Below are 14,114 nucleotides of genomic sequence, written 5' to 3' on the forward strand. Positions count from 1 at the left end.
AGTTAGAGTGTATTCTGAGCGTCTTGTCACAAAGCCGGAAGTTCAGCTGGGTACAATTACAATTACAATTCCTTTAACAATTACAAATTACAATTCACTCAAGTATAAAAATATGTCTTGGAGATAAGATGTTTGGTTAAAATACAAATGAAAATCTTAATTTTGGGGTTTGGGACGGCATGAATGGGGATTTTTGCAAGCCTTCAGGATAGTTGGAAGTATTTTTCACATTTTGCATACGTTTTTAAAGAGAGTGTATTTGTGTGTTGCATATATACATGTACACTCATTTTTGCATGCATTATCAGGCTTGCAAAATTGTATATGGAGAGGTCTTTTGTAATTGGGTGACCATCTTTCCAATACATGGTTAACCATAGACTATAATAAAGAATACATTAATTTAATGCAAGAAATTGTATATGGCTAATAAAGTGATCTTATAAAGTACTGTGATTACTATGTGTATGTGGAATCAACATTGTCAGGTTTAGTAAGGCAATTCTGTGTGCAGAAGGTGCCTACTGTTGATAGAAGATAGCTTTTAAAATGGGAATAATTTTAAATTCAAATATAAACTGGGTGTGCAAAACATCAGTTTAGACAGGAATCTGGCCTTCAGCCTGCACGATGTCGCCGCCTGTCCGATCGGTTCCTGGTGACGTCATCAGCAAAGCGCCGCTGTGTAGTAGCAGTAGGCGGGGGAGGAGGAGGGTGTGCGTGTCAGGTACAGAAAGACGAGGGTGGTAAGGCAACAGAGGATTTATCAGCGAGAGGTAATTTCTCCTTTTTTTTGTCTGTTTCGTGGTTTCTCTGGTCTTTCGTACGAGGAGCCACGGGCAGACAGAATCCAACGGTTTTATCACCCTCCCATCGGCTTGTTTAAACTGAGTGAGGCTTGCAGCTGTTCTGGTGCACGGCGTATCTCTGCTGTCGTGTGTGTGGGGGCACAGGCCTTACTTAGCCTGTCACACTCCTTCAAGCGTGACCTCTTGGGCTGTGCCGGGCACAGCAGCCGCCAGTTTCACCCCGGGTCTTATCTGCAGTTAACCAGGCGTGAAGGTCTGATGGCAGCGACGGCGGGCTGACAGACCGGGGGTCCTCGCCTAGGGAGGGTCCTGTGTTCCAGACCCGTTCGGTAGGATTTTACAAACAGCCCTGGTGCTCTGTAAGCTCCTGTCCGTACAGCACCGGCTGTAGATCTCTCTCGTGTTGTTGGCTAAACCCATATAAACGTCCATCTAATATCTGATTTAAAAGGAAACTGGGGTTTTCTTCATTTATTGTCATAAAAGAAACAACGCGAGATATAGATTACTAAGTGCCATTTATTACCCTCCTCCTTGTTTGCTTCATTGACTCCGAAGTGTTTCTAATTAAATAAAAAAGTTGTATTTTATTGGACTACATTAGATCGACCTGTAGCTATTCCGTTCTTTAAAGTGCCACTTCGCTTCTTGAAGTCTGGGCTGCCGAGAATCTAGTCGATGTAATTGAACGTTTTTTTTAAATACTGATCAGCAGTTCTGTATACGAGAGTGAATGTTAAAGACAATCCCCATTAAAATCACAGGAGATATTGCACGTGTAGATGCGTGGTACATTAAATTAAAGTGGCTATATATTAGATTGGATTGCATCACAGGTGAGGGGAATTCAGCGCTGTTCGGTTTATCGATGTGGATACACTAACCACGAGGAAAGAGTTAATTCAGAAAGCAAGGTCATAAGTCCATTTTCTTGTTCCCTGTTCTTCACGTGGACTCTAATTTTAGTTCTGCAAAACAGCGTGTGGAAGAGGCAGCTGAGTGTTACATGCACACTGCTTTTAGCAGGCCGGTTAGTACACACGCCAGTTTTTCTTAAAACGAGTTCGATTTTTTTTTTTCATTTTAAGATGTAGACCTGCTCAGAGGACTACCCAGCTGGCGCGCACCTACTGCATGTGTGGCTGAGGTTAAGGTGTAGGCGCCGTAAAGGGAGGAGGATCCCACAGTTTCGAGCCCACACCCTTTGGAGAGAAGCTGCGTGCGTGGGACCGTCAACAGGTACACTCATTTGTTGCATGCATTTTCAGGCTTGCAAAATTGTATACGGAGAGGTCTTTTGTAATTGGGTGACCATATTTCCAATACATGGCTAACCATAGACTATAATAAAGAATACATTAATTGAATGCAAGGAATTGTATATGGCTAATAAAGTGATCTTATAAAGTGCTGTGATTACTATGTGAATGTGTCAGGTTTAGTAAGGCAATTCTGTGTGCAGAAGGTGCCTACTGTTGATAGAAGATAGCTTTAAAAAGGAGAATCATTTTAAATTCAAATATAAACTAATTAGGCCGGCGTTGCTGGACAAGACAGTGCGGCGCTGTGAAACCAGAGAGACACCAGCCTGCCTCTTCTCTCGGAGTCCTCGAGAAATTGTGTCCTGTGCACCTTGACTGCCCGAACGAGGGAGTCCTCCCGAGCTGGAGTTTTAATTAACAGACCCCAGACTGCTGCTGCTCCTCCAGAATTTGCAGATGAACACCAACGCAAGTTGTTACTTTCTTGAACTTCGCTGGAGGGTGCGTCACAGTCCAGGGTCAGGGAAAATGCAAACTGAGATAAGAAACAGTTGATATTCCGTTTTGCGTTTGCGTCCCTGATCCCTGTGTGCTACGGAGGGCAGTTGTAGGACAGAGGTTTTTCAAATTGCTCAGCGATGTTGGGGACAGAAAGGGGGCGGAGACGGTCTAGAAACGGGCAGCGAGTTTTTTTTTCCCACCCTGTCCGTAAGGCTGTTGAACTTGCAGAAGGCCTATGTACAGTGTAACGTTCTTGCTAAACACAAATAAGAGATGTCGTGCACTAAAAAGAATAATCCCATTTGATGGCATTACAGCATTTTCAAGCGCGATTTAAAAATCGATGCCTTTTTGTTGCATCAAGTTTTGTATGTTGCACATGCACAAGCTCTCGTATGGGGATGTTAGTGTCCGCTCCTTTTTGTGCTTGGCGGTGTCATGCTGATTTAATGCTTGTGGTCAGGTTTCATATTGCACATGATTGAAGGTCACCATCTTTTCTCAGTGTGTGGAGACTAGACAACAAAATACACCGCGTTTGCAAGAGAAATCAGCACAATATGACGCTAGACAGCATTAGTGAATCTTGAGTGGGTCTCTTAACCCTTTGTAGTGTTGCCTTTTGCTGTACAGAAGTCTGCAACACCTTCACATTGTACAGATGAAATCGTGTTCTGTGGAACTGAAGTATATTGCTGACAAAGAATCTGTAAATACTGTGGAAGTGGAATTACTGGAAAGCTTTTTCTGGGATTAAACAAAACAGAAGATGAAATCTCAGAAAGACCTATTAAAGGTTACAGGTTGTCAAAAAGGCACAGACATGTTTTTGTAATTAGCATTACAAAATGCTAACATTACAAACTTTAGCATTCTTGAATGGCAAGTCTATGACTTTTACTGGGTCATATCATGACCCAAAGTCATTGTGTTTTAATCATTTTTATATTCCCATTCCCAAGTTTTTTTTGTATTTGCTCTTATTCTGTATATAAGAGGAAGATGTAGAATAAGATGTGGGAACTTTTCTGAATGTAAAGGCAGATCGTGACTGAAAAAAATATCCAGATGTCACTTCTCACTGAACTTCATGGAGCATAGATTCACAATCACCTGTCAATGTAGTATACTCATATACTCAAATTAACGCTGGTTTTGTCTGTCACTGTCACCTTAAAACACCTTTTTTTAATATCTTAGAATTTTGTGATGCTTTGGAATTAAAAGTGCTGTACAAATGCAAACTTATTTGAACTTTCTTTTCAAATGTTGGATGCCATCAAGTATGACTTAAAACGGCGACAAAGATCCTTTTTTCCCACGAGTGTTTTAGTGTTAGCGTAGAATATTTCAAAAGAAACTGAGAAAATGTTTCAAAGAGAAAATCCAGATTTACTGTTACTTTGAGCCCCAATTGACTTGCAACATTCTAGAAAACCAGTTATTGGAGCAAAACTGTGAAGTCACTCCCACAGGTGCTTTTCAGATTTCAGATTTCTTTAGATGTTCATGGAGGTAGCCTGGGGTGACCCTCGGGATTCCCCACGATGAACCTCTACCACACCCACTCCACGATTCAGATCTCGTCCTCACTGTTTTTCATTGCTTCGAACCCCAGAGATGTGGTTGTTGAGACTGAGGTTTTCCCAGTGGTCACAAGGTCAACAGAAGGTGTGGAGAATACATGGTACTGCGTAGAGAAGTGCCAAGGACTACATGCTCTAACATAGTGGTAGGACACCCGTCATTTGAAAGGAGAACTGCTATGCAGAGACTGGTAGCAAGTGTAAGGGAATGAGTATACAGAACAAGTGAATCGCTTATTTTTTTATTATCTTTATATTATTTTGGTCTGTATTTATGGATGTGGTGACTGGAGGCCTTACTTCAGTGTCCTTTAAGTAGTTTTCACTTTCATTTCCTTATTTCAGAACATTATTGTTTCCAGGATTCTTCGGCAATAAGGTTTCCATTTCTGTCCAAGTGGTCTGTTGCTTTTGTTGACAGACGGAATATTTCGGTGATTTTAGGTGACCAGAACTAGGTGTTTGAATGTCATTGATGTGCTTTTCAGTCCGTAATGACTGTTAGTTAAGAAGTAAAACAATGTTGATTTATATATCAAACCTTTCGATTTTAAGAGTCACAACCCCTGCAGAAATCGCACGACCGTTTGTGTTCCATCTTGTAATCTTTAAAGCTATCGAGAAACATTTTTAATTTTGAATTTACGAACACAAACACTAGTTTTGCTTTTCAGTAAAAAAAAAGGCCAAATATCACATTGCATGCAATCAAATGGACTTTGAACAAAAATCCCCTTTGTGAAAACTTTTTTTTTTCTATGGTTATCAGGATACGTCTAGGGAAAAGATCAAGCGTAGGAGAACTTGAAAAATGTAAGTCTGTATTTATTCGGGTGCTTTTTGTAAGTAGTAGAATAAAAAACTTTACTTTTATTTCTGTGAATCAATTTGGTAAGAATGCTGGTTGTACTTGGAATTTATTCCAGCCAGGGTTCTTCACATTCGGTATGACAGATGTTGTCATTTTGTTTGTGTGCTTATTTTTTGTGTGTTTTGCACTTCTGGGCCACCATAGATTTTGTATGTGCAACAATGAGAACTTCCTAAAGCACATTTTGGACTTTTTGACTTTTTTTAATTATAAAGTTACCTGAGGTGCTTTTTTCATATCGTAAAAGAGGCTTTAGTCATGATGAGGTCCAGAAAATACTGGTACGGTATGTGTTGAAAGTACAGGAATACTATTATTTAATGGATTACCTCCCAAACACTTTACTTCTTCTGTTGGTGTAGACTTAACATGAGAAGCCACCAAATTGTTCTGGCGCACTATGGCTGCCGTCGCATCATCCAGGTGGGGCTGCACATTGGTGGTGGTGGAGGGGAGTCCCCATTACCTGTAAAGCGCTTTGAGTGGAATGTCCAGAAAAGCACTATATAAGTGTAAGCAATTATAATTATTATTATAAATTCCATTTAGCAAACTGAAATGGATTTCTGACTGATGAGAGATACAGTACATCTCATTTCATACTCATCACATTTTACTAAAGGATGGTCCTGCGAAGTACAGAAATGCTGCTGCTTAATTTCAATTTAGACAAGAGTTGTTCACCAGACAGGAAACGGTAGGCCTGTATCACAAATAAAAACAGTCCACATTGGGTGCAGCACTTTCTCTGTGCTACGTGTAGTGCTTCAAAGCCAAATACATATATAGAGTCAATGTAAGGTTTGGACAGAATTTTGTTTGATTTCTCCGCAGCTTCTGTTTTTTCTCAGGCTGCCAGGGAAACGACAGAAAAATCCATGAAAACTGAACTCGCCGGTGTTCCAGGTTCATTCCTGGGAGATGTTGTTTTGAATTAATGACTAGATTTAATGTGTTTTTCAATTACATGGGGAATTCTGTTTTCCCTTTTTGTTTTTTGTGCCGGTTCGTTAAAATCTCTTTGGGTTTGTGGGAGTAAGAAACAAGAATTCCTTACTTTCCTTCCAGGAGGGGCTGGATGAGATCCTGGGGTCGATGAGCTGCTGTCTGCCTTAATGGGCTCGATCGACCAAATATGTCTCCCCTCGTTTGTAACCGTTCTTGTGTTCCTAATTGCAGCCTCCCTTTGGAAGTGGATGCTGCAGGCCCATTTGAACGGAGCAAGGAGAGGTGAGTTGTTGAAGCGCAGTGCTTTATTCACTGTACGAAGTGGCGGTTTCTAGTTCCAGCTTCTTTGCATTCTGATCAGGAGGGGTAGGTATGGCTGAAACCAACCCCCCGCTGATCCTAAATGCGTCAGAGCTATGGAACAGCTCTCGCATAAAGGTAGCTCTTAAGTGGTTTAAAGTGGTAAGAATTAAATGAGTCTCAGTGATTGGCTCAGATGTCTTTTTTTTTTTTTAGATGTGCACATTGTGTTTGTATTTCAGTGTTTACATGGGCATGGGAATAAAAAAACACCCTCCATACACTTAGCAGAGAGGTATTGTTCAAATGAAGGTGAAGTGAACATTTTTTAAAGTGAAGTGGATAATTGCTCATCTCGCCAACAGTGCTAGTTAATCTTTGTCACATACCCTCCATTGTAACCTCATTACCTCATGAGTTGGGGGGGGGGATTGTAATTTGTCCAGTAAATAGTTTTAAGTAAACTGCATTTTAACTAGTTTTATCTGTCATGCTCAGAAGAGTGGAAAGGCAGTATTTCTACCGCGAACAGCCTTTTACCCACTGAAACTCAATATAATGTAAAAGCTACATCAGGGCAGTTTTCCACAAAATAAATATTGATCGTACCTCATCATTGTAAAGACTGTAACCAGACCTAGGTCACGTTGCGCTGTGTTGAAAAAAGTTTTTTTTTGTGATGTCAAAACAAACAGTCTAACCTGACTCCTTAAACGGTGCTGTGAATCATAACAGGTTTTGGAGCTGGCAATAAATGCTATCTGTTTCTGGTTTGCATTTTCTTTCATCAAGTGTATTGTGGATAGGGAGAAGCGAGGCCTGTATTGTGCTGCACAATTTCTGCAGATCCTTTTCCTCTGTTTGATTGGCCTTGTTTTTTGGTTGGTCTCTAGTGAAGTGAACTCAAGGCTACAGAGCTTTTTTTTTTAATTTGCGATGGGGTGTCCTAAATCTTGGAAGACTGGGTGCTGCAGGCTTTATAGATATCTTTAATCCACGCCAGCCCTGCAATGTGGGATACCCTGTTCACTTTCCATGTGGATCACCAAGCCACAGCAGGAAGATTTATTTTTAATTTTCTTTCCTGTGTTCAGACAGGTTCCCCTGACACCCATCGAAGATCATCAGTAGATGTTGCTGCACACGTGAAGACAGGTGTGAACACCATTTCACTCCTCCCTTGCCTTGATGTCACTCTGTGATATTTAGGACCAAAAACTGTAATTCCATAGGATTTTGTAAGTGATCACCCAGTTAAACCTGGGAAGAGATCAGTGTTTAACAAATCGTAGACTGAGGTGAAACAAAAACCAGGGGAACCTACTAGTCTGATCCCATTAATGATCCTCAGGACCTAAGCAAAGCTACACATTGCAAGATACACTGAAACCCCTTCTGGGTTTGCAGACCAGAGAGAATTAATCTGTACAATTTAACTGTAAAAAAACTTTAAAGTAGGTGTTTGTAAATTTCGTTTGAACAAGATTCAAGAAGGAACGCATTAGTGATAGAAGTGAAGTTAATATATTACGTCTGAAAAAGTAATATTATTGCATTACTAAAGAAATGACATCGGGCAGTTTGTAATGTTGCTGGTCTTTTTTGCAGGACCATGGCCTCAGCCAGCTGGGCTTTCCAGGAGATGCCCCAGTGGTAAGTGTCACTTTCCCGTCCTTTGTCATATTTCCTCCCTTGCTTGGATAGAAGTTCAGCTCTTCGCCACTCTGGCTCACAGTGGTCAGTGGACTTGCCTGCAGCCCAAACAGAGTGACCCCCGTGGAAACGCAGTTTCCTGTGTGGGAGGCAGGCAGCTCCCAGTGCTGAGCGAAAGCACTTGGCTTAAGTGCATCAGTGGTCACAGGGACAAAAACGTGATGGTGGGGTTCATCTGGATTTTATAACGAACGAGTTTCAAACGGTTGTTTTTATGTGCGCTTGTTTCAAGGTTTCAGGAATGAATATCATCTTTCAGGCCTTAGGAATGTTTAAAGAGCAAAATACAACCATACTCTAAGATTCCCTTTGTTAGCTTTAGAAAAATAGCTTTGGTTTCTGGAATCTGCTTTTTGCATTACTCCTCTTTGATAGTGAACAGGGTTCCTGAGCTGGTGCCACAAGCCTGTGGGTTCAAGGCCTTACTGTAGACATCACTTTCTTTCCTTGAGCATTGTTACCCTGTAGTTGGGTACTTCTTGAGGAGTTTACCCTGATTACTCCAGTCCTTCTTGCTTTGCTCATGGGGATGAATCAACAATGGACTATAGCCACACTCTTGACTCTCGACCCATTAGTGATCCCTGGTGTCCGTACAAATGATTCCTTAAGTTCACACTGTGCAGTTGAGCTGGCAATAGAAAGCAACCAGTGGTTCCTCACAGACTGTTTCTGTGAGGAACCACTGGAGTTGATTCTCCTGACAGAACCGAGGAAGGCAGAAGATAATGGAGCTATATTTCCGAACATCTTATAACTGGCAGCCCACTGAAGCTCTGCAGGTGTGAGCCAGGCCAGTACCTGGATGAGAGACTTCCTGGGAAAAGCTAAGGTTGCTGCTGGAAGACGTGTGTGTGGGCCCAGTAGGGAGCGCTCAACCTGCGGTCTGTGTGGGTCCTAATGCCCCAGTATAGTGATGAGGACACTTTACTACAAAACCAATGGCGCCGTCCTTCGGATGGGACGTAAAACCGAGGTCCCTACTTCCTGTGGTCATTGAAAATCCCAGGGTGTTTCTCGAAAAGAGTAGGGGTGTTACCCTGTTGTCCTGACTAGTTTTCCCTCTGGACTTTACCAATCATGGCCTCCTAATAATCCCCATGTGCGAATTGGCTTCATCACTCGGTTCTCCTCCCCACTGATAGCTGGTGTGTGGTGAGCGTACTGGTGCACTCTGGCCGACGTGGCATCATCCAGGTGGGGCCGCACACTGGTGGTGGTGGAGGGGATCCCCATTACCTGTAAAGCACTTTGAGTGGAGTGTCCAGAAAAGCATTATAAGTGTGTAAAGATGATAACGATTATGTAAGCTTTTTTTAGATGAGACGTTTGCCTTGGCATGCTGACCCTTCCCCAATGTCACATTTAAAAATGTTTTGTAAACTGCTCAATTCCATACTACCGAACTGCACTTGTAATTGTTAGACAACCCCTGAGTGTGAGGAGAAGTCTGAGCGAGTTAAGATGGCCGCTGTAAAGCTGTCATAGATTGGGTTAATAAATAACTTCCAGTGTTTACCCTGTACTCCCAGTGAAAATATTACAAGTATGCAGTGTGTCACTTGTTTGATAGTTTTTTTTTTTTAAATGCCTCATCCCTCTTAAAAAAACATTGAAGACCACTGAACTACAGTATCCCATTCAGAGGAACCTTATGTTCTTATTTTGGCTAATATTATAGAAACTAAAATAACTTGAACCTCCAGAATTGGTTGAATCCCTGTCTGGCTCCAACTCCAGTTGGCTCTTGTCTCATCATTTGTGTTACAGTGCCTGGCTTTTACAGTTTAGGATTCCCTTCAACAGGAAAGCAGAAGTGAGCAAAACATTATTTTCTTCTTTCCAAAACATTACTTATTTTTTACTTTCTTCCCTGTATTTTCTTTCGACAATCTTCTCATTTTGTGAAGAGTGCCGAAATGCTTATGTACAAAAAAAACTATTAAAACATGGAGAGCACTTGAGGATCAATCTGAAGAGATAACATGAAAGGTTTTGCTTTTGGGGTTTGTCCTGTCTTTCATTGCTCTGAAGCTCCTAGGCTATATATCCTTTTAATGCAAACATGGAACGTCAGTCCTCTGATATCTGCAGTAGCTTGTCAGGCTATTAAATACACTTGCCTCCAAACCAACTGTGGGACTTGACATTTGTACTTTGTCAGTAACTTTAGGTGTAGCATAGGAGACTTAGACATGTTTAGCTCCAAGTGGTTTGATATCCAAAAGTACAGGAAAAATGTTGTGCAGGCATCAGTAGCATGGGCTTAATGTGTTAAAATCCGAATAATTGACATTCAAGCTTTTGAAATGATCAAAAGTCAAAGGTAACCAAATGCTGTAGTCCATGAAGGTTGTCACTCAAATTTAAATTCTCATTTTTGCTGTGAAGAAAGATTTGCTTGTGATGTGCACGTGACCCGCTGGGGAACGTTTGAGCAAAGCTGTAAGCCAGTTGGAGTCCCAGTCTATGGATCATCGCGGTGTATGATATGATCTCTTTCACAAAGAAATCTGCACAAAGCTTGTGTATAACTGCTTGTTTTAGATATTGATTTCTATATAAGAAAGTAATTTATGCTTGGAATTTGTGTATATGCCTGATATGTGGGCTTTTAGAAGTGCATGATAAATTATTCAGTGAAAACTCCTTCAGGACTTCATATTATATTTATGTGGGCTCAAATATACTGTAAGACATGTAAATGAGATGGCAGATTAGTATTTTCAGAAGCCAGATTTATTTTATTTCAACCTGTGTTCCTGAAAATGGCTTCCTCTGCAATGTTCAAGTTATTACAGCCCTGATGCTAACAACTTCTGAGTGTTTTAAGCTTGTATTAGAAAAAAAACAGAGAAGAACCCATTCCCTTTGTATAGAGGTCCAACAGCTAACGCATTTGGTGAGCAGATAAACTCCAGGACATGCCATCCTCATAAAAGTATCCGATAAGATGTGAATCCATTTTTGTCATCATTATAGAAAAGACATTATTGCAAACAGGAGAGCAGGAAGACCATATCTTAAGTAATTTTGTGAATGTTTCTACTGAATTCCGAGATGTAAGGGTGTTATTATGGGGCCGAAGTGCAATCTCCAGTGTTGAAATGGAGGGTGTGTTGATTAAGCTTTAAGCTCTGTGCGGGGAAAAAACAGTCTTTCTTCAAATGGATTTCGAGATACTGTAATGTCAGGATTAAACCAGAACCGTGAATGTAGAACAAAGGAGTAAATTTCATCTTGTATTTGGCAGAAATAGATCCCCTTCCCTTCACACACAGACCCTTTGTGTCATAAAATGGATTATTTGGCATGCAGTTGCTTCCCCTTACATATGCATTTAGAGATTCTAGAATGCGTAGTACTTAAATTCTGTCAAAGAAGAAGCACATTCATTTTTATAATGGACATACAAGCTTGAAGAGAATTGGTCGATTTAGTCCATCTGTTATAATTTCTGCATCCGTGGTTTTCTTGGCCACACTTAAAATTGTGGTAGTTTATTTATAGAATCAGTAAAAACAAATTTGATACGATTGTATGTTTTTAAAGGCCCAGTTGAGTCTTTTTTTTAAATTAGAAAAATAATTGGTATATACCGGAAACTAAAGGATTTATTTCGGCAACAATGATACTCTGATTAGCGTTTCTGTTACGTAATGGAGAGAGCAGGTAAGATATCCAGCAGAGGAAGGGTCCCCTTGGCTGTATTAACTGATGTAGCTGCAGGTAAGAATTCCATAACCATGCCAAACAGTTCTGCCTGCAGTTGGGAACAGCCTGGTTTTTAGGACCGATGTGTCTTAGATGGAAACTGCACCACCATATGACCGGGAGAAATGAGTTTTCTCCTCATGGGTCATTTCTGGACCAGTGTTAAAATTTGGCCCAGGGTAGTTGACGGCTGTGGTTCTTGTCCCCCCCCCACAGCTGACGGAGGATGAAGGCCAGGGGCTGACTGTGCCGTGGGATTCGCCGCCATGGATTCGGATGCCCAGCAGAAGCAGGGGAAGGAGCTGGTGTTGCCAGCCTCCCCGGCTCAGCGCCTGGCCGGCGTGACGCCGGGCAAGCACTACCTGTGCGGCTCCTGCGCGGCGGTCACGAACATCGCCATCACCTTCCCCATCCAGAAGGTCCTGTTCCGCCAGCAGCTGTACGGCCTGAGGACTCGCGACGCGGTCCGGCAGCTGCAGAAGGACGGCCTGCGCAACCTCTACAGGGGCATCCTGCCGCCGCTCGTGCAGAAGACCTCCACACTGGCGCTGATGTTTGGCTTGTACGAGGACTTCTCCAGCCTGCTGCTCCGGCACACCAGCGCCCCCGAGCTGCTGACCCGCAGCCTGGCGGCCGTGCTGGCGGGGACAACGGAGGCCATTTTCACCCCCTTCGAGAGGGTCCAGACGCTCCTGCAGGACCACAAGCACCACCACCGTTTCAACAACACGTTCCACGCTTTCCGCAGGCTGCGCAGGGAGCACGGTTTCCGGGAGTACTACCGAGGCCTGGGCCCCATCCTGCTGCGCAACGGCCCCAGCAACGCCCTCTTCTTCGGCCTGCGGGGTCCCATCAAACAGTGCCTCCCCGAGGCCAACACCCGCGCCGCCCACCTGGTCAACGACTTCATCTGCGGCGGGGTCCTGGGGGCCATGCTGGGCTTCCTCTTCTACCCGCTCAACGTGGTGAAGGCGCGCATGCAGTCGCAGGTCGGCGGGGACTTCCCCTCCTTCAGGACAGTGCTCGTCACCATCTGGCGCGAGCGCGATGGCAAGGTGACGCACCTGTTTCGAGGGGCCCACCTCAATTACCACCGCTCCCTTCTCTCCTGGGGCATCATCAATGCCACATACGAGCTCCTGCTGAAGCTGCTGTGAGGGAGGAGGGCAGCGGCAAACTCTGTCGGAGAGGGTGATGCCAAGAAGGGACAAACAGGACCAGACGAGCATGATCTGGTGCAAAGGAGCACTGGTCTTCTTGCAAAAACAGGTTGGGGGATGTTTCTAAAAGTGACGAACTCGTGTAAGAGCTGTTTTTGGTGCTCCTAATGTTCCTCAGCTGGGCTGCTTTTCAAAAGGTTTTTCAGCTTCTGTCATTCATTACCCATCCTACAGAGTTCTTTCAGTAAAGCTTTTCTGCTGAGCGGTTTCTCTTTAGCAGAAAATATTCAGCAGAAGGGCTTGTTTTGTTAAGTTTTTGAGGTGCACCCTCCCACCACATCTTATAAGGGATCCCTGCCTCACATACAGGTTTGTGTGCACCAGCATTGCGTTTCAGCTAGAATGGTACTCGTGCCCAGTGAATTTCCACAGCTCACCTCGCCTTTCTCAGGAGAGGATCATCCTTTGACTCTTTTGCAGCCCATAACATGAAAGCAAAACTTTCAAATGGGAGCTGTCCAACTTCATCCTTATCAGGGCATCGGTAATGGCACTAGACTCTGTCAATAGTCAATATAAAAAGAGAAAAAGCGTTTTAAAACGGTGATCTGAAATGTTGGGAATTAGAGAAGGAATACAGTGCTGCTGCTCAGGGAGGTGCAGACATAGCACAGTGCTGGCAACGTTTTCAAAGACATTTAGAGCTTCTTGTTTTTTGTCTTTTTGAACTCGTAATAAAACCCCATACGTTTTTCAACACTCTTCCATATTTGTTGTCGCCTGTCATAACCTCCAATGTTGATGGTTGCTTTTAGGAAACTGGGTGACACATTTTACATTGCAGGACACTCTGCAAATGACTTGGGGTTGTCAGCACCTTTAATTCAGACCCGTCAAGTAACATTACGATGGGTCTCGTTTGTGAACATAGCAAATGTTCTCCTTGCGGACTATAATCCTACAGGGATGAACTGTTCTTTTCATGCGTCGCATGATACGTCATATTGTGCTGGGGGGAAAATGGTAAATTTCGGATTCAGGAGTCGAGAACTGAGATGTAAGAACACGCAGCATAAATTATAAGCACTTGAGTTTCCCAGCCCTGCTGCAGAGGGTGATCTGATAAAGAATCAGATTCTTAATGCTCTTCTCTGCAACCCTTTTAAATATTAAACAGTAAACAGATTCTCTCTGCACTGACAAGGCCATCCACAGTATATCTGTCATAGTTGTCAAAGGTGAAATATCAC

The 14,114-nt window shown here is 42.9% G+C and overlaps 1 protein-coding gene across 12 annotated transcripts; it reads left to right on the forward strand.

The window, feature by feature from the left end:
- The first annotated feature begins 669 nt into the window (after positions 1 to 669).
- Positions 670 to 13,626, forward strand: slc25a51a (solute carrier family 25 member 51a). 12 transcript variants are annotated; one of them, XM_088624133.1, is made up of 7 exons: positions 670 to 776; positions 1,898 to 2,048; positions 4,928 to 4,971; positions 6,209 to 6,259; positions 7,372 to 7,432; positions 7,886 to 7,930; positions 11,921 to 13,626. In XM_088624133.1, exon 7 carries the CDS (start codon positions 11,971 to 11,973, stop codon positions 12,859 to 12,861), a length of 891 nt encoding a protein of 296 aa, XP_088480259.1. In that variant the 5' UTR covers positions 670 to 776; positions 1,898 to 2,048; positions 4,928 to 4,971; positions 6,209 to 6,259; positions 7,372 to 7,432; positions 7,886 to 7,930; positions 11,921 to 11,970; the 3' UTR covers positions 12,862 to 13,626. The 12 variants fall into 12 exon arrangements, 11 of the variants coding, with proteins under 11 accessions (XP_088480259.1, XP_088480275.1, XP_088480299.1 ...); XM_088624149.1 differs by having other exon boundaries at positions 7,376 to 7,432; XM_088624173.1 differs by lacking the exon at positions 7,372 to 7,432.
- Positions 13,627 to 14,114: the final 488 nt, after the last annotated feature.

This window comes from Lepisosteus platostomus, chromosome 1 (genome assembly GCF_059453375.1).
Source record: "Lepisosteus platostomus isolate fLepPlt1 chromosome 1, fLepPlt1.hap1, whole genome shotgun sequence".
NCBI lineage: Eukaryota > Metazoa > Chordata > Actinopteri > Semionotiformes > Lepisosteidae > Lepisosteus > Lepisosteus platostomus.